General features: G+C 42.5%; 1 protein-coding gene across 1 annotated transcript in view; it reads right to left on the bottom strand.

Moving 5' to 3' along the window:
- The window catches only part of Lipa (lipase A, lysosomal acid type), a 32,900-nt gene extending 13,095 nt beyond the window's left edge, over window positions 1-19,805 (bottom strand). Inside the window, exons 1-6 of the mRNA XM_059258849.1 lie at window positions 19,694-19,805; window positions 17,388-17,627; window positions 16,002-16,119; window positions 4,823-5,021; window positions 3,551-3,660; window positions 1,685-1,821 (exon numbers count right to left, since the gene is read on the bottom strand). Coding sequence (XP_059114832.1) covers window positions 1,685-1,821; window positions 3,551-3,660; window positions 4,823-5,021; window positions 16,002-16,119; window positions 17,388-17,492 — 669 coding nt within the window. The 5' untranslated portion in view covers window positions 17,493-17,627; window positions 19,694-19,805. The remainder of the gene's footprint in view (window positions 1-1,684; window positions 1,822-3,550; window positions 3,661-4,822; window positions 5,022-16,001; window positions 16,120-17,387; window positions 17,628-19,693) is intronic.
- Window positions 19,806-24,147: the final 4,342 nt, after the last annotated feature.

Here is a 24,147-nt window from a genome sequence, read left to right as displayed (position 1 = left end):
AGAGTCTCATTAAGAGCACGGTATATACTTCCTTTAAAAGACTTTAAAGTGGCCTGAGAGAGAGCAAAAGCAAGAGAGAGAGACAGAGAGACAGAGACAGAGAGAGAGCAAGCTATGTTACACCCACCTCTAAGTAATAAGTCACTTAATAACAGGGGCAAGTTCTAAGTCCCAAGTTCTCAAGGAATACTAGCATTGTGCAACCACCACATAGTATCATTACACAACTCTAGATGGGACAGGTCAATCACTTGACACAGCTACTTGTTGTAATCAAAAAATGTGGTGAACATGAGATTCACGAGGCCACTGCTGGCACATCATGTCACAAGCCTTTACAATAAGCATTTTTGCAAGATGAAGAAGTATGTGCTAAAATAATGATTTAAAGGATAGGATATAAATAAGCCAGTAATAGTTATTATCATTACCAAGAATGGCATTCTGCTTTGCTTCTGTTGCTGTAAAACACTCTAACCAAAAGCAATCTAAGAGAGAAAGGGGTTTATTTCATCTAACACATCCAGGTCACATTCCATCATAGAGGGAAATCAGGGAAGGAACTTAAAGGTAGGAACCACGGAGATTCTTGCTGGCTTATTCACAGGCTAACACTTAGGTAGCTTTCTTATACAACCCAGGGCCACTTGCATAGGGATGATGCTGCCCACTGTGGGCTGAGACTTCCTGTATTAATAGTCAAGACAATATCCATAGGCATGCCACAGGCCAATGTGATTTAGGTAATTTCTCAATTAGGACTTTTTTTCTCAGATGACTCTAGGCTGTGTCAAGTTGGCAGTTAAAGCTAACTATGGCATAAATACTAGGCATAATTATATGCCCTACACTTTTATGTAACTCTTGTGACCATAGATTTTTGTATGCTAGCATCACCACACATATGTGAACTATATGTTGGACCACCACTAGTTGATAGGAAGTTTTCAGTTTCAGTGTAATCTGTTGGGCCCACAATCCAATGCATGATTCCTCAGTGACAAAAACCCATTACAGGGCTGGAAATGCAGCCATTAAAGGTTAGACTTACAACCAAACCATCGACTGTATATAATGCTCTATAGGATTTCGAGTGTGTGTGTGTGTGTGTGTGTGTGTGTGTGTGTGTGTGTGTTTGTGTGTTTATAAAATACATAGCACGGGAATAACGGATTGTCCGTTCTTAATGAGCTTAAACTCCTTCTCATGAGTGCTGTTTCCCCTTGGAATGCAGCTTAGAAATGAATAGTTCTAGGGGCGAAGCACTGATATGCTTAAGAGCCAAATCATACCTTAGATCATTTTCAGCATGGCTAGCGACAGGCACATAGAAATGGCATATTTCTGGTCTCCTATCCCCTGTCTACTCCTGTGTACCCACCTGCCCTGTGGATGAAAAGCAACTTTATGAACGCTTAAGCTACTTTTTCAAAGACTTCCTTATACCTTCTTTGTAAGGTGGATAGGGAGCTGAGCTAGTGTGTTAACTATGAATACGTGCAGCTGTGTCTAGTTAATAACATGGTTCCCTAGGCACCTCTGCAGGAGGAGGGCGGCAAGTACACTCACTCACTGCTCCCGTAATAGCATACACAGAGGACACTGCCCAGTCTCCTCTAATGACTAACTTTCCAGCTCAGAAGAGAATAGCTGAGGAGAAGGGGGATGGGTGTGACCCAAGTACCTTAATAAGAAGGTCTGGCAACTGTCCAATCTTGGCCAGAGGGCTCATGGCAAAATTGAGAGACACCACGGGAGCCATGGCGAAAAACATTTTAATCTTCTTTGCCAGCTCGGGTATCTGTGAAAATGCTATAAAACCTGTGGGGCAAAAGAAAGAATTAGATTGTCTAGTACTGCCTCCACAAAACAGGAGGGTCACTCATTGTGCCCTACAGAGGAAGCCCAGTAACCAGCCACACATGTTGAACACTTGAACAGCCCTCTCAAACATTCTGGCTCAGAAACACAGAATTTAGGTCCAGATTTCAGCCTGCAATATGCATGGAAAGAAGTCCAGGGAAAGAGAACCAGGAAGTTGTCCGACTCCATAGCAATGTGAATCTCTACAGCTCCACCCTACACTTCTAGCCCTCCCTAATTTGCAAAGCATCCAAGCAGAACACCCGGGACTCGGAAGCCACATTTAGACTCTCTCACTGCAAAATATTTTCTACACTTCTCTCAGATCTCTCCATGCTACTTGTCTCTAGAACACTTTAGAAACAACAGACTTTAGACAAGTCACCTAGTCATAAAAGGGGTAACGTTGTCCCTGGAATACTTTAGAACAATGGACTTCAAGAGACAATTCACCTAGTCATAAAAGAAGTAACATAAATAAAGGAGAATAGAGAAGAACATGCAGCACCATTTTTCTGGAGGGGAAGGCAATTTAACAACATGTTAACACCCTGAAAATCACTCATACTTTTCACTTTGTGAATCTCCTTGCAGAATGTACTCTGAGCAGATCATGTGCCGTGAACACGAAGGTGTTAGTGAACACCAAAATGGCAGAATTTAATAAGTTATGGAACATGTGCCCAGCCTCTCATTAGAGAAACTTGCTTGTTAAAATTAATGCTAACTTGCATTTTTTAAACTTTGCAAAGTTTTGTACTTTTCTTTATAACACAAATGTATTGAACTGAGAAGACAGCTCAATCCATAAAGTGCTCGCCATGCAAACAGAGCCTGAGCTTAAGCCCCAAAACCCATGTCACAAAGCCAGGTGTGGTGGTCTGCAATTCTAGTTTCAGCACTGGGACGGTGGGGACAGGTGTATCCTTGAGGCTGCCTGGCAGTTGGTCTAGCCTAACCAGTGTCTAGCCCAGGCCAGTGACAGACTCAAAAGAACAAGATGGGCAATGCCTGAGAAGGACTGACAGCCAAGGTTATGCTCTGGCCTACACACACATAACACACACACACACACACACACACCACACACACACACACACACACACACACACACACACATAGACAGGCGCGCGCACGCGCAGAAACATATTATTTTTATAATCAACATAAATGAAAATGCAAATAGCTTTCAAAAACTATAAAGTATAAACTTTCATCTTGTAGTTGTGTTTCACTTAACTTTATTTCTTTAATTACTGATTTGTTTATTTTAGGTGGTGCTAGGGGATAAACCCTGGGGTTCAAACACCTTAGGCGAGCACTCTGCACCGAGCTACACCACAGCCTGGCACTGAACATTTAAAGTATATTTTCTTATTGACTCTTTAAGGTTTCTGACACTGGAAAACTTCCCACTTTTCTACCCTTTCACATCCCTACATTGCTTAAATTGGAAAACACATAACAGGACATAGCTTACATCAATTCTTTCAGTTTTAAGATACTTAACAATTTATACTAAATTCTGAATTTCTGTAGATTATGACTGAACATTCCTTGCTCCACTCATGATTTCTGCTTGGCATTTAAAAAAAAATCTGTATTTGCAGTAACATCGTTTTTTGTGTAACATCACTTCACTTCAAGGACATATATATGGCCTTTCCCCTCTTCATTGCATACATACCTATGGTGGTTCCTTGAGAGTGGCCCAGATAAAACACTTGTTCTTGACCAGTTGTATTCACAATGTAGTTAATTGAAGCAGGTAGGTCATATTTTGCCATCTCATCAAAACTACAATCCAAAAGACAAAGGACTCTTCAAATGAAATAGCACACAAAAGAGTAGAACAGCGCCCAGATACTTGGCATGAAGTGTGTTAGCACACACTGAGCATGGCCAAAGAAGCCTGCATGAGTTCAGAACACGAACCATGTCGAGGACCAAGGAAGTCCCCTGCATTCCCTTCCAATTGTATCTCCTGAAGGTAACATCTCTAATTTTTCACATCTATAAATTAGCTTTATTCACTTCGCATATTTCCTGTAAATGGGATTATGTAACCTACCTTCTTTCATACCTGGCTTCCTCCATGTTGGTACATGACTATAGCTGTTTATTCTCATGTTTTTATGTTAATACACCATACTTGGATCATTGAATGTACTGCTGGCATGCATTTGAGTATCCGTTGTTATGAGTGTAAATGGTGTTCCAATAAACATTTTCTAATAAATGTCTTTTGGTAAAAGTTCTCACTCTTGTGATTCATGACTAAGGTAGCTTTAGTTTTATCAAAAGGAAGCATCCATAGGGCCAGCCTTCTATAATACCTGCTGCACTATACTGTAGTCCTTAACTAGGTAAGGGTGTGTGTGTGTGTGTGTGTGTGTGTGTGCGCGCGCGCGCATGTGTCTTAAATGAGGAAAGTGACAATCCAGTTGTTAGAAAGCACTTAGAATATGCCAGGCTCTGTGGAAGCTCCTTCCTTGAATCCTTCACTTTAGACCCAGTGAGTTTATGAGAGAGGCCTTTATCATCCCTATTTTATAGATAAGGCAACAGACACAGACAGTTTATAGCTGTGCCAAGTGTCACATAGCAGTTGATTGATAGAGCCAGGAAGAAGAAAGAGAGAGAGAGAGAGAGAGAGAAGTAAAATGAACATGTGAGTATGTGTGTTATGGGGAGGGGGGTGCCTGATATTTAACCTAGCAGCTCCTCCCCCATGCCAGGAATGTTAAGAATAACTTAAGAATGCCTAACTGAATCTAATCACTTATGCATTCATTTATTTAAATTTACCTTCATGTTGGTTATTAAATTCCTGAGAAGTTTCACAACTGTTCAAAAGACATCAGTTTCCTTATACAACTTGAGAGTTACTCCTAAATCCACCTCCCAGCTAAATTTCCATGTGTCTAAAGATTCCGAGTCATAATCAACTGTGATGTACCTGAAGGCCCAGAATTCATTCTGAGAAACTGAAAGAGTCGTGTGTCTCTGAGACCAGGTGTTCCCTCTGCTGTTCCCCATCCACACATCAAAACCAGCATCGGCCAGAATGAAACCCAGGCTGCTGTTGTCAATGTTCGTGACCCAGTTACTAGAATCTGCCAGAAAGCCATGCTGAAGATATACGACTGGTCTGGGACCTGAAAAACATTGACATTCAGAAGGTGATATATCCAGTCTTCTCAGCAAACATGGTGTCTTGCTAAGCAGTCAACAGTGAAGAGAAACCAAAGCAAACAGAACAACAGAAACAAATGAGCAAGCTGAGGGGGCACATTTCCTTGAAACAGTGCTAACAAGGAGACAGCAAACTTTTTTTTTTTTTTTTTTTTTTTTTGCATCTCTGCTAACAAACCATTGACTTAAGCATCAAAATAAAACTCAGTAGATTTGGGGAACTCGCAAAATGTTTCTATAATTTGCTCACAATGATTCCAAACAAAACTGGTGTGGTGGTATTGTGTTCCCCAAAATATTGTGCACCCTAATAAACTTATCTGGCGTCAGAGAATGGAACAGCCACTAGATACAGAGGCTAAAAAATGGTAGCACTCACACCTTTAATCCTAGCCTTCTGGAGGTATGGATCTCTGTGAGTTCAAGGCCACACTGAAAACAGCCAGGCATGGTGACTCATGCCTTTAATCCCAAGAAGTGAGCCTTTAATCCCAGGGAGTGATGGCAGACAGCAGAAAGGTATATAAGGCATGAAGACTAAGAACTAGAAGCTTTTGGCTGGTTAAGCTTTTAGGCTTTGAGCAGCACAGTTCAGCAGAGAGCCATTCAGATGAGGACTCAGAAGCTTCCAGTCTGAGGAAACAGGACCAGCTGAGGAATTGCAAGGTGAGGAAGTTGTGGCTTGTTCTGCCTCTCTGATCTTCCAGCGTTCACCCCAATACCTGGCCCAGGTTTGTTTTTATTAATAATACTCTTTAAGATTCATGCTACAAACTGGGAGGAAAAATGTCACACACAACGAGATGGCTCTATCCACCCACAACAACGGCTGAACCCTAAGCAGAGATGACAGCAACTAGCAGAGTAAGAGGATGACAGAAACACTCATGAGTGCTTAGGGCAGCGTGGCTTCTCATTTCTAACATTTGAACAGAACTAAGTATAGATGCTGAGTGGCAGTCACATGTCAATGTACACCACTGAGGGTGTGCTTAAAAGATGAGGCTATGCGTGTACAGGAGCAGAGGCATATGGGAAATCTCTCTCTGTTGATGTTTATAGCAGATTTAGTCATTGCCAAAATTTGGAAGTCTTGGTTGCTCAACCCTGCATCTGCTTGATTTTGAAGTGACCCTAAACCTGTTATTAAAAAAAAAAAAAAAGTATAGTTGTAGAATAAAGACTTATGTAAAAAGAAGACATGAGTTTGAGATGGGAATCTGAAGGGGAACACGGAGGAACTGTGGGGTAGGGGGAGAGTAGGTATGATAAACATGTATGTGCTCATATATTAAATCCTCAAAAAATGTTAAAGAAAGTTAAATAGAAAAAATGCACACATGAATTCAAAATGTGTATATGCATTTATCTTCTATTCACCTCTTCCTGAGACAGTTAAACTGCCAGAAAAACAAAGACTTGGAGGTACAAGCCCCCTTCCCTCACCCTCAGACAACCTGACCTCGAGAGACTTACAGGGCCGCGATCATGCAGTCACTCATCAAGCAAACCCTTATTCAGCACCACCTGTATGACAGGGCCTTCTCAGCACTGGAGACACAGCAAGGAGCAAAAGCAAAAAAAAAACCCCAGCACCTTGGAAAATGAGCCAACCCTGGGTCCGTTACCTTCTTCACTTTCTAACGGTTTCTTTAAGGCTATGTTGGCAAGACTGAATTTACAGCAAAGGGTCTACCTTCAAGGCACTGTGCTAGATGTACCATCCCTGCCTTCAATGAAGATTTTAGTTCATCTTGGGAAATGTGAAAAATAATCATTAAAAGTTTGAAATTATAAACAACATGACAAAAACTACTGAAACTCCTGCCTCTGGGAGCTAATCCAAAAAAAAAAAAAAAAAAAAACTCTGAAGTATCATTTTTCTAGCCAAGGGCAGGCAAAGTGACTTCATCCTGGTCACCTAAACAGCTACCACCAAGCAGGCTGGGGACAGCAGCCCCACGGCTATACACTAATGCTGCCCGTGTGGTGAGGTGAATCTCAGGTAAAGTTAGGCTTGACAATGCCTGTGGTTCACAGGAGGAAGGCTTGGTGTGTGGGGAATTCCTCCTGCCTCCCAAGACACGAGTCTTCATGGGAAGCTACCTCACTCCAAAAAGTCACGGGGAACCAGCTGAGGTCTAAGGAAGTAATAAAACCAAGGGCAAGGAGGAAGGAGGTCAAAGTTGAGTGTGTCAGCATGACACAGAACTCAGTTTTCGTGAGCCATAAAGTCTCACTGGATTGATTCAACTTCATAACTGGTAGCCAGGGCCAGGGAGTGATCTTAGACTGCCAGGCTAAGGGGAGCCTTGCAGTTCCTAGGGAAGGTTATGACCTCAGCCCAAAGGCCCCACCTCAGGAATTAGCTTTAAATGGTAGAATTCTTTGCCTGGCCCAGGAATTGCAAGGCCCTCTGCAGCCTGACATTTTACGTTCCTTGCTAGTTTGGGAAGAGTGTGCACACCCCACAAAAAGATTGAGTATCTTTCTACAATAGCAGGATTCTAAACACACTGGTAAGAGGGACCTTGAATGTGGTATGTACCCATTTCCATGGTTCCTTATGAGGGAGTACAAGCTAGAGCTTCCCCTCAGCTTACATCTCCCAGAATTAGTTACATAACTCACCCAGTTCACAGGAGCTCAGTACCCAGCCAAGCGGGACCTAGGCTCCAGACAAAGTCAATGTCCAAAGGTTGGCACAACCATCCCTGAGGTAGACTTCAGTCTAAGAGCTTTCTGAACAAACTCTCCTCACATGATAACCTAAGCAAGCTTCTACAGTCTGAATGGCTTACCATACTCTATTGTTCAAAACAGCTACCAATTATGTTCGAGGCCTATGTCGTATATGGCTTACATTTTCATATCCATGTTAAGGATAAGGCGACCCACATGTGGAGAAAACAACTGGCCCTAGAGCATTCAGCCAGCAGTGTGCCAACACTGAGACCCAGGTCTATCTCACGTCAAACGTCTTGCTTTTAGCCAGTGATCTAAAGGAAAAGTAATTTTAAAAACTAAAGTAGAAAAGAGGTATGCACACAAATATTAGCTCTGTCTCCAGCCAGCTCATGGCAAGTCAAGTAGCCTATGCCAAAATTTGCTATGTTCTGAAACAATCCCAAGTGGTTATGAAACAGACACATCTCTGGCTTTGGCCCTGATCTGGAGAATGAGGAACTCCATGCACAAAGCCTGGCCTAGAAGGCCTTGTTTTTGAAGCTTCCTTGGCTATCAGCCCACCAGAGCTGTATTCAGATCTACTCAAAGGGAGTTATGGCCAGACACTTGATTCAGCAAGTTGGGCCAGGGCAGAATGAGTTACCTAAAATGCCCAAGAAAAAGCCAAAAGACATAGACATCCCCCAACAAGCTTCCAAGGGGGATCCTTAGGACCTCCTCAATGATTGGTAAGAATGGATTGTGGGGTTAATAGCTCGCTGGTACAGCAAAGCCTAGCGTGTGTGAAGCCCCAGGCTTGCTCTTCAGTTCCACACAAATTAAAAACAGCAATTGGGTTTTTACTTGCCCACATTAAGGCTCCTGAGTGAATTTTTGTAGTCTAATTCTAGCTTGAAGATTCGGCCTTAAAAAAATAAAAGTTCAAATACTATAGATTTCTGTTGTAGTGACAAAATACCTAAGAATGGTTAATTTATAAAAACAGAGATTTACCACTTTGAATTCAAGCTCAGAAGTCTAAGGCTGCTGTTTTCTTCATTATCCCATAGTGTAGAAGTTGGCAGAGTAAAAAGGCATGTGCCTTAACCCCCATAACCTCGTTTTCCTCATCTGTGATACAGGCTAACCAGGGTCCTAACGATTCATTTGATGATTCATGTGTGACAGGGGGCACTTGGCTTGTCCACAGCAAGCAATCAGACAGTTATGTGGCCTCTGTCAGTGTCCAGGCCTTCACCTCTCCAAGTCTCTGTGCAGGAAAGGGAGTGATCTATACTGCCCGAGGGAACACAAAACCTGCGTCACTAGGTCCCATCTCTAACGTTCTGTGCTGTTCTCCACACCCCCAGTGACAGTCACTGTGACCGTTAAGCATCAACAAGGCAGCAACGTGACCCACACCATTCACTGCAGGGCCTGTAGCAGCTGAAGCTGAATCTGGCACGGGGCGCGCACACAGTAAAACGCAGCAAACACATGACGGAGCAACACTTTCCTGATTCCTACCCGCCCGCCCACAACATGAATCACCCTGTCCACACTGTGTACACCACCCACCCAGTAACCACTCAGTACTTAGCTGTTCCAACTGCAGATCTGCTGTTTAGTCTAGCAGTAGGTATGTTTAAGGCTTCCTTAATAAACTAACAATGCTGGCAATCTTATTATAAGACACCGTTATCATTGTTCTATTATATTAGAATCCTTGGTAATTTCCTACCATCTCTAGTGTATTGACTAAATTTTATCATGGGTCTAGTTGTATAGAAAAAACATAGTATCTATGGAATTCAGAAGTATCTGCTGGTGATACTGAAATATATCACTCACAGATACGTGCAGACCATGAACTGTCTAGGCACAGGCACAGACAGAGGGAGATAGAAGCATTCCAAATGCACCCTGTAGAACACTGAATTACAGAGATTCCTGCATAGTCAGGATGGTGAGATACTCTTTCTGTCATTCTTCTTACTTATTTTGCAGACTGAATTTTGAAGAAAAGACCATGCCTCCACCCATCCGCCCCTTGCCATACAATTAGTATATGGTGGATAAAATCTGTACCATCCAACATCAACGTGCCCATGATCCCCGTCTGGAACTGCCTTTTTGCCTTCCCTGCCTTTCCAGACCATCAGAGAAGCTGCACATAACCACAACATGAGTCCACAGTTCAGTGAATGCTGAGAAATGATTAGCTCTGGAGAGCAGCAGAGAGGCTCACAGAGGGATCATCAGCAAGGAGTGAGCATATACAGAGATGATAACACCGGCACCTGGCTTCCAGATGGTTCTACCCATTGGATGCACCTTCAGCATCTTCTGCCCACAGTAAATAAATTTAGACATCTTTCTGGAAACTCTCTTCTCTCCTTGAAGTTTAGGATAGACTCTCTGCCACAGAAGACTGGATGCTAAGAAAGCAGTACTGGAGATCGTGGTGATATTTGAGAGATAAAAAGAGAAGGTTTAGTTTCAAACTGTGCAGATGCCTCACTGTGAGGGTAAGGTGCATCATTGTGCAGGGTAAGGTGTCTCACTGTGAGGGTAAGGTGTCTCACCATGAGGGTAAGGTGTCTCACTGTGCAGGGTAAGTTGTCTCACCATGAGGGTAAGGTGTCTCACTGTGCAGGGTAAGGTGTCTCACCATGAGGGTAAGGTGTCTCACTGTGCAGGGTAAGGTGTCTCACCATGAGGGTAAAGTGTCTCACCGTGAGGGTAAGGTGTCTCACTGTGAGGGTAAGGTGTCTCACTGTGAGGGTAAGGTGTCTCACCATGAGGGTAAGGTGTCTCACCGTGAGGGTCACGTATCTCACTGTGCAGGGTAAGGTGTCTCACTGTGAGGGTCACGTGTCTCACTGTGCAGGGTCACATGTCTCACCGTGAGAGCAAAGTGACTTGTAGGCCTTACAGCAATGATGGGGTAAGTATTATTTTTCTCATGTAACAGATGAAGAAACTCAAACTCGGAGAGGTTTGGTAAACTGCTACCCTCACGCTCTCACCTGAGGTGGTGCTTTTAGTATGCTCACAAGAGGTGACACAGCTTCTAGCTATGCCCTCCACAGACTTTGTCCATGGCTTCTCTGAGCCCGGAAGATAGGCAAGCCTTGACTCAAACGTGAACTAGAACAAGGGACATTTGGAATCTCGATGCGTCACTCACCCCAGTCCCAAGAGGGCTACAGAAGTACTCGGGGATAGGCTGAGTCCTTGGGCTGCAACATTTTCGGGTTTTTGTTTGTTTGTTTTTGGTTTTCGTTTTTTTTCGAGACAGAGTTTCTCTGTGTAGCTTTTGTGCCTGTTCTGGAACTCAGTCGGTAGACCAGGCTGGCCTCGAACTGACAGAGATCCACCTGCCTCTGCCTCCAGAGTGCTGGGATTAAAAACGTGTGCCACCACCGCCCGGCAGGCTGCAGCATTTTCAAAGCAAATGAGTCAGAGAAGACTTTGGCCTCCACGGGGCACCAACTGCACTTAGCCCCATGGGGAAGGCTGTAATTACACATGTTATCATCCATCTGAGTTCTTGTTGACCTAACTGCTGTGAAACAAACACAGAAGATATAGCCCCAGCGGCCTGATCTGTCTGGGGAAATCTCTCAGACACACGACATTTAGCAGCAGCTAGCCAAGTCAGGGAGGGTGTGAGGAAAGGAAGGGGCAGGCAGAGCAGCGAATGCTCCTCTGCGCTACACTTCCTCTTTACTCCAACCTCAAGCAGAGTATGGGAGACAAACTGCACAGCTACCACGACTTAAGTCCAAATGTAATCCCCTACCCAATGCACCATCAGAAGCTCAGCAAGCCTGAGCACGCGCCCTGCTCAACCTGCGTGTGCTCAGTGCCTCTGGCACAAGGAATTACATGCCATATTATGTAGGCCTACTGAAGCTGCATTCGTTTTTTTAAAATGTAATTAACTAAATAAATTAAATAAAGCCAGAAACCCACAAATGGTTTCCTTCAAAGGGAAGCTTTCTCTAAGGAAAAAAAAAAAAAAACTAGAATTGGTCAGGGTGCTAACGTAAATAACCAAATCAAAACAAAGGCCCGGAGGCTTTTCTGTGGAAGACAACTCACAAACCATGCTATGACCTTCACCTATGACTCAAATCGCTCAGTGGGCAACCCCTGGGGAGACTATGCCCAAGCCACCGCTGAGAAGCTGCTTCTGAACGCCGCCTGTAGTCCCACAGCCCAGGACGCTCCCTCACCAACCAGACCATCAGATGCAGAATTGTTCACATACAGATGAGACTGTCTTTAAAAACTTGCTGATTTCTCAGTTAGGCAATTAGGAAGTAAATCTGTCTTGTATTTTATTTTTAATGTTGGCACAAGTAGTATTTCCTTGTTTTAGCTAAATAAAGTCTATATTATAATGATCATGGGATCAGCTTGCTCAATACTTATTATGTAAGGGCATGTTGTCAATTCAAGGAATACTGCCTCCACAGTCAAAATGCCCAAGTGACTGCCCTTTGCCTTGACTGTCTTGAACAGGAAATGAGTTATAGATCAAGAACAAAGATCTAGGTATCTAGAAGTCTGCCAGGAGTATGTTATAAAGGTACAAGCTTTTCAAATCCTTGGTCCAAGCAGGAAATGACAGCTTTGGAGCATTAACATTGAGCAGATAAAAACAAAACCACTTCTCTTTAAATGATTAATTTCTGTATTTCAGTTCCCTTAAGCAGTCAGCAAATACAGTGGTGGTTCAACATCTGTTGAGAACGGTTCCTTAAAAGTGGGGAGATGGCTCACTGGGGAAGGGTACTTTCTGCGACAGTGTGAGGATTTGCGTTCCAATGCCCCACCACCCACATACAAAACCTAACAGAGTATGAGATGGAGACAGCAGCATCACCAGGGCTTGCTGGCTACCAGGCTAGCTCCAGGCTCAGTGAGAGGCCTTGTCTCAAAGGACTAGGGTAGAGAATGACAGATAGAGAAGAATATCTAATGTCTCCTCTGGCATTCACTAGGCTGTACACACACACACACACACACACACACACACACACACACACACCACGCTCACGCACATGCACACATCAGATAAATGTACTTTAAATGGAAAATTGCAGGCATAATTGCCAATAGCCACAAGTACAAAAGTCTGTTGCTCTGGATGGGGTGAAAAGTGCAGACAAGCAGCCAGGACAGAATATTAAGGAACATATGTGTCTTCATCCATTAGACCCATAAAGATTGTTGTCTCACAAAAATCACATAACAGCTGAGCTTTTAGCAACTTCATCTGCAAAGTGGCATAAGACAGAGGAAGTCAGAGAGGCTGGCACAGGAGGCAGCAGGCAGCAGAGCTTACAGCAGGACACGGGCAGAGCAGACACCTGGCTCAGCCCTGTGTTCACACAGAACCTGGGACACTCGAGGGAAGCTACTCATAATGCCTGAAGAGCCCACTCATTATTTATCTGTAAACAAGTCTTCCCTAAGAATGTCTTCCTGATAAATAAATAACATGTTAATGTATCTTATAATTACCTGTAAAGAATAAGGCTATACAGAATTATTTTCTATATGCTAAAAGCACTAATTTCATAAAACATAACATTAAATTTCCATATTCCTGCTTTGAGATTCTTTTTCTCTGGTACATGGGTACCCCTCCCCCTCTCCAAAAAAAAGTGAGTCACTGAAGATTCTCTCAGTTTCTGCACCGTCTTAAGTACCTATCTGAACAGTAACAAGAGTCTAAAGTGAGATGTGGTCAGAACAAGGAAGAAAGGGATTAACAAGGGATATTTTGCAGGTAACCTAGAGACGGGAATCAAGAATGATTCTGCACAGGTTGTGGATACAGCTTGGCAGCAGCACTTGCCTAGCACGCACAAGGACCTGAGTTCAATCCCCAGCACTGTCAAACAAACAGAAAATGACACTGCAATTTCTAGTCTAGTTCATTGGAAGGACAATGGTGCTATTAATAGGAAGTCAGAAGGGAAGTAGCATTCACGAGATTGGTGTCATTTGGGGGACTGTGTATTCTCTTTGGCTTTTTTGCCTTTCAGCATGGCAGATTAACAGCCCTGACCACACTGTTCTTCAATAGACATAATAAAGAGCCTCTGTCCAGGACTTGGGCTTAGACCACAAAGAACGAACCATAGGAAAGGCATCTATGTAGTACTTAAGAAAATCAAACCTCCTTTAGAAAACGGAGTCACAGAATTCCTTGAAAAGCCCCCTCTGAGGCTGGCTGGTAAACACACAGATAACTGACCTCCCCAGGGGAGTGGGGGGGGGCGCTCCTCAGAACTGTGAAGGACCTAAAGCTAAAGCCAGCTTTGGCTGAGAACACTCTTAGGCAGTGTTCCGCATTCTGAAGACAAGAGGATCTACTTCCCTAGCCTGCAAGGGACCACCTAATGCCTCCAAAGATTGCTGTCTCTTTGTTTGAGAGGGCACCTTCCCTCACCTCCACCTGCTAGTGTGATGTGTGTGCACAAGACAGGAGCCCTGCACGCTTTAATTACAGTGTGGAGACAGAAGTGGGGAGTGGATGCAGAAACAGAGGTGGGACATTCTCTCAGCATGGTTTTACCTGGGACATTTGAACAATGGCTCATGTGAGTAATTACTAATTGACTAAGTACTTTATATGAAATAAAATCCATATTTATTTGTCTTTAGATAGAATCTAAAACCTATGTACGGGTATTTTCTTAAAAAAAAAAGGAAAGAAACTAAGATCATGTGCTTGCTCTTGCATAAAATATATACTTTATGTGTTTGCGAGCAGGAAACACAGATCAGTGCAATTCATCATTCATTTTGTAACAGATTCACAAGGGAAATACAATAGTATAGAGCTATAAACACTAAAACCAAAACTCAAATGAATTTCAAAAAGAACACTCTCAAAGCCACATAAGCATTATTTAGTGTCTCGTGATAGGCAGAACCTAGAGGAGAAAGCAAATAGACATACCAGATGACACAGAAAAAGCTTAAGGAAGATGTTGATGCAAAGCTCACACTCGCCCAGGATTTGTTGTCTGCTTTGAATAATCCCTTGAGAAGCATGTGAGGCAAAGAACACTCTCTGTGTAGTTTAAACGCTGACAGAAGACAGAGCCAGCCAATTACCTTAACCCAGACCTTATTTTTTTGTAGAGCAATAGGCTACATCTTGAGAGATGATTGAAAGAAGTTCTATTATCCTGACACCTGTTACCAATTTCAGGTAGTTCGTCTGGAAATGCCATCATCTCATCGGGACCAGTTTCGCTTGCGTTATAAATTGATCAAAAAGAGGATATAAATATATGCCCAGGTCCATACATTTAAGGCAAATCTATAAGAACTTTTATATACTCCTAGTAAAATTCATTGTCAATACATTCATACATAGAAAGCAATTTTTCAAAACTCTGTCAAAAACACAATTCATGTAAATTCTTTGGGGAGAATTTATCTTCTAAATAAACTTGCACTATATGTATATTTTTTGTTTTGTTTTGTTGTTTTGAGCAGCAATATTTGTTAACTGAAAATTCAAAGTAGTAGAAATGTTCATTAACAGAACATTTGTTAAGCAAATCATGATACAATAGAATACACTTACCTTTAGGCAAATGCTCTATGAATTACTGGCAAAAATCTCTGTGATGGTAAATAAATCCACTTTTTTGTGAGTTTGCTGATAGCAAATAAGTAAACAAACAAACAAATAAATAAATGAAACACTGTGTCCTTTATAGCACCTTTTGAATTTAGAAGGTGGCAACAGAAAAATAATCCATATTGGTTTCCAATGAAGGTACAAAGATTTTAAATGAAGAGATTATACAAGAACACGTTCTAAAAACTAGAAAGATAGAAAAAGTATTCACTGTATATTTCTTGATTTTTCTCATATATTATTTGTATATTATATATATATATATATATATATCTTACTTGAATATATTATAGTAATGAGTAATTTTTAAACTGCTAAAGGCAACTGTTTAATGCTCAGAACAGTTCATTAGATAAATGCTTCCTTGAGAAACAAGAGAAGTAGATATTTTGGTACTCTACATGGAATCTGACCTTTGAACCTAGTACAAACTATGAAATTGGACAAGCCAGTCTGGCTTTAAAACAGTTACCTCAGCTTAGCTGGTACTTTGGCCTCCAGCCTGTCCAGTGGCAACATTGTCAAATGAAGCCTGAATTTGGTCACCAACTCAGATAATACAGTGACTTCCAATACATCTTGCCACAGAAAACACCCATACCTTTGTCAGAATGATTCTTCCGCCCATGAGGGATTCTGTGAAGACTCAGAATATACCCATCCTCTGTCTGGACTGAGTGCTCCTCACCAGTGTATCCCCAGTACGTGATCAGTTCAGTCTGGGGAGAGAGAGGACAACAGACATTCTATGCTGGACTCTGATGCTTCAATCTACAGAAATAATAGGCACAGGAGAAAACAGATGCAATGACATTTTTTTAGCTTTTTAAAGGAAATCATTGCTACTTGAGTCTGCTCAATCTAGTAGCCAAGAGCCCATCTCAAGACCCAATCTTTTACACTCACAGGTATCCCATCATTCTAGAATGTTCCACACTAAGTGTGTCAAAGTTGGGGCCTTGTTTCCGTCATGCCTACCAGGCACAAATAAACACTTCTTTTCTAAATATGTCAGCTAACACTTTTCATGTTTCATAAAATTCCTAGCCTAGGCAATAAGGCTAAAAAATTTCACTTTCATCCATAAACCCAGAAACTATTTACTAGAACATCAAGGTGAGGTTGAAAGAAAGCTGAGAAATCTGAGAAATGGGAAACCGTCATAAAATTCACTTCTCCACAAGGAAAGATCCGTGGAAAGTGTCACTGGGAGCTCAGTGGGAGAGCATAAATCAGTTACTTGGAAGATTAACATGTTCATTATCCTCTCTGCCATAAATACATAAAAGACTTTAACTTCATTATTCCCTTAGGAAAGAATTGTTAAAAGAGGGGGATGTTAAAAGAAAGCTTAACCTTGGCCTGTATCATGCCATACTATCCTGTCTTCCTGGACACTTTCTGTCTCTGCAGTCACCCAATTCTTCAGCTGGGTCAATCCAGTGTCTGTTTTCAAGTTGCTGCCTCTTTAATAATCTATATTTTCTTGCTATTGTATTCTTATGTGTGGTTTCCCAGATTTCACTGTTTACTTAAGATTACTAATTCTGAAATTAATTCAGGGGTTAATTTTTTTGCTTATATCTTCTAACAATTCATTCTAATATTTTCACAATTGTATTGAGTTATGTTCCCTGGATATTCTCAATCACAGCCCATGTTCAGCACTCAACAAAAGCATTCTTGTAAAGGGCTTGCACAGTTTTATCGGTTTTAAAGTGCGTTTAAAATTATTTAAAAATGAAATTACTAAAACACATTATTTAGCGTAAGCCCTGTATTGTGTTCAGCAGTCTAAGGAAGCTGCCTGTGGAAGTGGTATCTAGTGGGAAAAGTCTAGCAAATGGCATCTGCAATTCAGAAAAATCGAAAAGCATAATGAGCCATAAAGAGATTAGAATTATGATTTCCCACAGCTCACAGAACTCTAAGAAAATAACACTTGGCATCATTGCATTTTAAAAGTACGTGACTTTTAGAAACTCACCACGTTCATGTTTGCTTCAGGGTCCACAGCTGAGACGGACCCCATTGGCCCCCCAGAAAGCAGAATCCCAAGGACAAGGCAGACCACCATGCCCATGAGCCCCATCTTCCTCGTTTAAACCAGCCAGCTGAATTTTACCACACGAACACGCATCAACAGATCAACTCCTTCTTTGAAAGTATTGAAGCAAGTGTAGGAAAAAAAAAATCTAAGCTATGAAACAAATGGTCCGCGCCGTCTCTGGAAGGGGAAAACATGGATTTGTTTTTACTAAGGAGCACCCAGAGCTACCACCCACAGTAAATACACAATACATGCTTCCTCAGACACCCACTTACCATCTCCTTACAAAGTTAAACAAACTATTGCTAGAGAAGCAACATGGAGAGGAACTTAGACAGGATAAGAAAAAGGAAGAGCCACAGAATTCCCCACCTTTCCCCCTCTGCTTGGGATTTAAATATATTTTCAAGTTCAGCCAGCATCTTTTCTTGCCTACCACTATCTCTGCAATTTGTTCTTTCCCAAAACTGTATGTCAGGATTCAAAACCAAATGACTGAATGGGTAAGCAAATTACATCAGAGGTATACATAATTCAGCAATGAACGCACAATATGAACAAATCTCAAAATAATTATGCTACATAAAAGAAGTCGGGAGGTTGAAAAGAGGTGAGAGAGAAGGAATTGTCCCAATGTATGTAAAACTTGAAGAAAATGTAACGTAGTCCATACTGACAGAAAACAGATCAATGCCTGGGAAGAAATACAGGAGGGGACAATCCCAAGGATCATGCACAGGGACTCTTGGGGGTGATGCCCACCTTTATACCACTGAATATACTAATTTCCCAGGTATTTGCACATATCAAAACTTAGAAATTTCTAAGTGTCCTGCCAGTCTACTTTAATATCCCAGCACTGTTGTTTGAAATAATGAATGAATAGACTCTCCTAAACCAAGTATTCCACATTTCTGGAAATTGGCTCTCAGGAGATTGCAGTGAACTGACTCCCTTCAGTAGACACAATTTCTCCTAAAGTTATTTCTCCAAGGAACAGTGACTCTCTGCATTCTAGACAGAAGATGATATTATTTTGAGTTTGTGCTGGCCAAGCAAGCTTACTGCTTTTAGTTACCAGCTAGCACAGTCCAAGGCTACCTTTTATCTTAAGGTTACTGTCCCAAGCGTCCTTCAGTACTAGAAAACAACAACAACAACAAAAAAAAAAAGTCTAAAAGAGGGGAGGGTGTGAGAAAGTTCTCAGCACAACTTAAAATAAGCCGGTGGTGGGAGCCGGTTTTACAGAACCTGGATGTAGTCTCCAAAGCACACTTACTCCAGAAGGGTGACAGGGAAGCTCTGCACACACAAGATCACCCAGTAGACTTTCCTTCCAACACAACACTGTTGCTCAATAAACTTGACAAGAAATCTCATAGAAGAGACTGTGCAATAAGGCTCTGAGCTGTTTAGTGTGCTATTCTAGTCTCTCAGAACACCTTTATCACAGTATTTATTTATGGCTTTGTAACAATCCAACTCATTATCAGTCTGCCTTTATTTCACCCCAGAAAGGAGGAAGGGCGGAGCTGAAGTCTAACTCAGCTTTGAACCTCCAAGATCCTGCCAGGTCCTGCACAAACCAAATGTACAGGCGCTGCTTTAAAAAAAAAAAAAAAAAAAAAGGGATGGGACAGCTACGCCGTTCAGTGACAGACGAAAATATGGGCCCACTATAGTTTTTCAATTACTTTAAGCTATTGGCAATACCCAGCCTGCAAACAGCGCCTCCTACAGTCTACTCCTCTACCAACCCGACAGTGCTAAGCCCATTTTTCAGGATAACAGGGTCACACCAGTCAAATACTGAAAGCAAAGAGCTAGCTAGCGTACAGCAGTATCACTGGGGTTTTAACCAGGACCCACACCCAAGTTTGCTGTTGACCATGTGTTTGGCTAACACTACCTAGGAGAGATAACGGGAGGAATGGACAAAGAAGACTAAGAAGCAGGCATTCTATTTGTCCCCCAGTCCATGAACTCTGGGCAGGTTCCCTGATCTGCGATCGCGCCTGTCCAGGAAGCGGGATGGCTCTCGGGGAAGGATAAACCATTTTTGGGAAAGACCCAGGGCATTGCCACCCTCAAAGCACTTGCAAGTGCCCGAGGCAGAACTCGCCCGGGAGCTGAGCAACTGGAGGCCAGAGACCGTGGTGGGACCTCCCCCACCAGCCCTGGGGACCCTCGAGACACCAGCTCCCGAGCACGCTGCACCCAGCCAGGCCCCGGCCATCACTCACCCGCAGCGGTCTTCCAAACCCTTTCCAGTAGCAGTGCCCACGGCAACCCAGGAGAGTGTGGCCAGCCTGCAGTCTACATGGACATGGTGGGAGGGCCGAGCCTGCCCAGGTCTTTAGCACAGCCAATCAAAGCAGCCCACCACCGGGAAGTGCCCCGGTGACTCCACCCCTCCCGGCCATCTGCTTAGCCATAGCCGACTCAGAGGAGCATGCGCCTTCTAACTGGCACGGCCCAGCCCAGCCTGGCCGCATGCCTGAGCTGCCTCTGCTCCAGAGCTGGAAGGTACTCTGTACACTCAGCACTTACTTAGCAGAGCATCCTTAACTTTTTCCTTTCATGGCCCCTTTTCATTTCAGAAACTGTCTTTCAACCTCCACTAGATAGGTATACAAAATAGGTACACAAATTAAGCATTTTTTGATAATAAAAATTAAAAATAAAGAAATTTATTTTAAAACAGGTATTTGGTATTATATACCTATATATTTATATGTGTACATATAATTATATATGTATAATTTTACCGTTTTTGGAAACAAATTTCTGTACTACAGACATGTGTGCTTATTTTTACATAAAGAAATCTTGACTGAATACTTGATGCTGCAGGACCCATTCAGCATCATCCACAGTTTTCAGAATTGATTGGTCTTTTGGTCTTCTAATTGTCCATGGTGAGACCACTGCAGCACCTAAATATGTAGTACAGAATGGCAGAGGTATGGTTAGAGCCATTTCAAAAACTGCCGAAGTTCTGTTGTAATCTCAAGCCAAAATCCAGTTCATGGCTTTTTAGGAACCCAAACAATAACTTTTAAAACCAAACATTGTAACACCATAGAATCCAAAGGTAAGCTGCTTTTATACTTGCATGCTGAGTAATGATGGTGGGGAAATATTAAAACCCTTGGCTTTCCATAATTTAACTGTTATCACTGTATAAAGAGCAGAAAACTTTGTATGTGCGGTACAAACACCGCAAGCCGTAGTACAGAGTGGTCACTAATGTGAACAAGGGAATTGCAGGCTGTCTGGCTGTGGTGCATGCAGGCACACACAGAACAAAGGGTGCGTGTTGCATGTTCAGAGCCAAGACTACAGTGATATTGTGCAAAATAACATAGGCAAGTACTGCCAGAAACACATCCACATTGTTACATGTTTCATTTTGGATTTACTTTTGGTCACTGCACATTCAGGACCCTTTTCCTGTGCCCCTTTTTTTTGTGTGTGTGTGACATTCCCACCCATGGGGTTGTGACCTACAGTTTAAGAAGCTGGGACATAGAACACATGAACTTTATAAATAAAAACAAATTACAAGCTTCCCATAACACGCTTAATGTGGATCCGGGCATGAAGTACTCACTGTACAGAATATGCTTTCTAAACCCCTATTCTGCTCACGTTCTAATGGGAAGAAACTCACTAAGAATAAACTAGAAGGAGCTTGTTAGCTTGGGGTTCAGTGGCCACGGTGTTCCCTTTTCTTCTAACCAAGAAAACAAATTAGTGAAGGTTTCTCAATAGAAGACATTTAATAGAATGGTTACTCTGGAAACTGAGGTCAGCTGTGGAGACAATGAGACAGTTGGGCTATTCCAAAAACAGTCCAATCAAGAGTCTGGTTTGGACGATGGTAGTGATGGCAGAGGAGTGAGCGAGCAGTCAGTTGTAGGGATGCTCATGAAGAGACAGCAGCACTTGCCAGCGGACTAAACAGAGGTAGGAGAGGAAGGAAAGGACCAAGGACAGTACAGTCACAGTGAGCAAACACAGCAGTACCAGAAGCTAAATTGGAGATAATACCAGGAAGAGGAGCTGAGAAGCTAACCAAGCTTGTTGTATAATAGATGTGTTGATTTGGAAATGACTGTTAAGGAATTTCACCAGGTAAGTTCACATCAGAAAAGAAATTGGTTGCAAAGATAAAGGCATTGCTGAAAAGCTGAGCCAGGTGTGGCCAGGTGCCTGGGAGGTTACTAGCAACAGTGGGAAGGGCCAGGGCACAACAGGGAGAAGACAGTGTCATCAGAGATTGAAGACTGAGTTGCAGCCTCTGCCACAGACTCCTAAAAACAATAGAAGGATCTAGAAATGAGGAGCTTTCCTTTCCCTGTGCCCTGGCATCTGTGGATGAAATGCAGGCTGAAATCTGGGTATCACAGTAGTTTATGAAATGCCCCCATAAGCTGGGTGGACCCTCCACCCACTGTAACGCAGGAGAGATCTGGGAAGCACAGGAAATGAACTGAGACCAATAGAAAAATATGAGTCATTCATGTGAATATGCTGATGAACACTAGAATAGTTAGAGCTAGAATTCAAAGTCAAGTTCCAAGCTACAGGTATTATTTAAGAATAGTAAGTTTAGATATGGAATTTAAAGCCATGAGACTAGATGAGATCTCCCATGAAGTCAACCTAGACAGCAGGTGCTTAGAGGTTCAGAAAATGAGAAGATAACTGGGGACCTGAGGATGTTGCTCTTGGCACCAAGAGAGAGGAAAGAGCCACCCAGCAAGTGTCAGTGATGGCTCCGGAGAGCAGAGCCCTGTGACTGAACAGCTGACTCCTTGTGATAGGAAGCCCTTTTCCGTGCGATCTCAATCCTCAACAAGACCTCTGTATCTCCGTCTTACATAAATAGAAATGGAATTTAGAAAAGTTGTTTTGCCTCAAGTCACCGAGACAGAAAGTGATGTCACCTAAATGCAATCCAGGAAAACTAAATTCATATCATACTCTGTGAAGGAATGAGCAAACAACCCATACTACCAAGAAGTTTCTCCATCCAGATAAGGGAGAGCTTACCCACTTCTGGCTTTAGGCCATTATAAGCCACAATGACTTGTGAATAACCCAGATGTTTGCTATGAGAGGAAGCTGCTGCTGGTGGTGGTGGTGATGGTACACGTCAATGTGCTCAAGGTACGCTTGTTTTGTTGTTGTTGTTGGTTGCTGCTGTGGTCCTGGAGATAGAAGCCAAGGCTTCACATATGCTAGGCATCATGGTTAGCTTCAGCTGTCAATTTGACCTATCTATGAAAAAGGAACCTCAACTGAGGAAATGCCCCCATTGTATTGGCCTGCGGGAATGTCTGTAGGAGCGTTTTCTTGATTGCTAATTGGTGCAGGAGAGACCACTGTGGACAGCTCCATCACTAAGCTGGTGGGCCTGGGCTGTATAAAAAGGCTAACTGAACAAGTCACAGGAAGCAAGTCACTGACAACCAGCATCCTGCATAGCCTCTGCTTCCATTCCTGCCTCTGGGTTTCTTCCCTGTATTCCTGCCCTGAATTCCTTTGATGACAGACTGGAAATCAGTAGGCTGAAGTAAATCCTTTCACTCCCAAGTTGTTTTTGGTCAGTGTCCTATAATAGCAACAGAAAAGAAAATAGAGCAAGTACTATACTATAGAATGGTAATGTCTTTTTCTGAAAATATCTCTTGCCTTCAGAGAGACTGAACTTTTGCTGGACCTTGAAACCAGGTTGTCAATCTGCCTTGAGATCATTTAGAACTATGCAGTCAATCTGCTGTACTACTGTGTATTCAACCTGCTTAAGTTTAACCTGCCTTGAAGAACACATTGTAACTAACCTGGCTATGACTTGTACTTTTCATCTAATCAGCTTTTATAACCTAAGATAAATGCATAACTTTAATCCTAAACTATGCTCTTTTCCATGGCCCTGACATAACCTAGAATAGTGTGTGTTGTGTTACATTGTGGGGTGTGTGTGTGTGTGTGTGTGTGTGTGTGTGTGTGTGTGTGTGTTATGATAATGATTACTGCCAAGAAGTTGATAGCAATATTAAACAACAAATATGGACCATAAATATTGGAAGCAACACGTGGATGTTGAATAGTATCTGTGTGCAGTTTAAGTGCTCTTCTGCAGCAGTTGGAAGTCAGTAAAGCAACATCTTCCCTTGTGAAATTCTAGTAAAGAGTTCTGTAGAAAAAAAAACTTCACTCCTTTCCCATACCTTGTTTTGTGTGCTGTTGAGTAAGTACAGAGCAAAGTCCTTTGTTAGGAATAGGCAAGACAGACAGGCAACAGCAACAGATCAGATGACATAACGAGAAGCTCTAGTCTAATCCACTCTGAGGGAAATTCTCTCTTGTTATTTTGTAATGTGATATCCAAGCAACAGAACTACAACCCCAGCCCCAAGAGAGGCACTTTACATTATAAACCAGGTTGGCAAATACTGAAACAATAATGCTTTTAGAAATCCTGCTTTCAGCCATGATGGGGTAGCAATGGCCAGACTTGCTCTCCTATCTTACACAACCCAGGAAAACCAACAAGTTGTGAAACAGTAGTTTCCTGCTGGACAATACACAGGGCAGGAGAACAAGCTCCAAAAGAAAGAAAACAAGTGAAATACACCCTGCAGCGCCCAAAAGATTCCCTGCAGAGAGAACTCACAGTTACAGAGCA

Source organism: Peromyscus eremicus, chromosome 1 (assembly GCF_949786415.1).
Source record: "Peromyscus eremicus chromosome 1, PerEre_H2_v1, whole genome shotgun sequence".
Taxonomy (NCBI): Eukaryota; Metazoa; Chordata; class Mammalia; order Rodentia; family Cricetidae; genus Peromyscus; species Peromyscus eremicus.
This window is presented reverse-complemented; position numbering and strand designations above follow the sequence as displayed.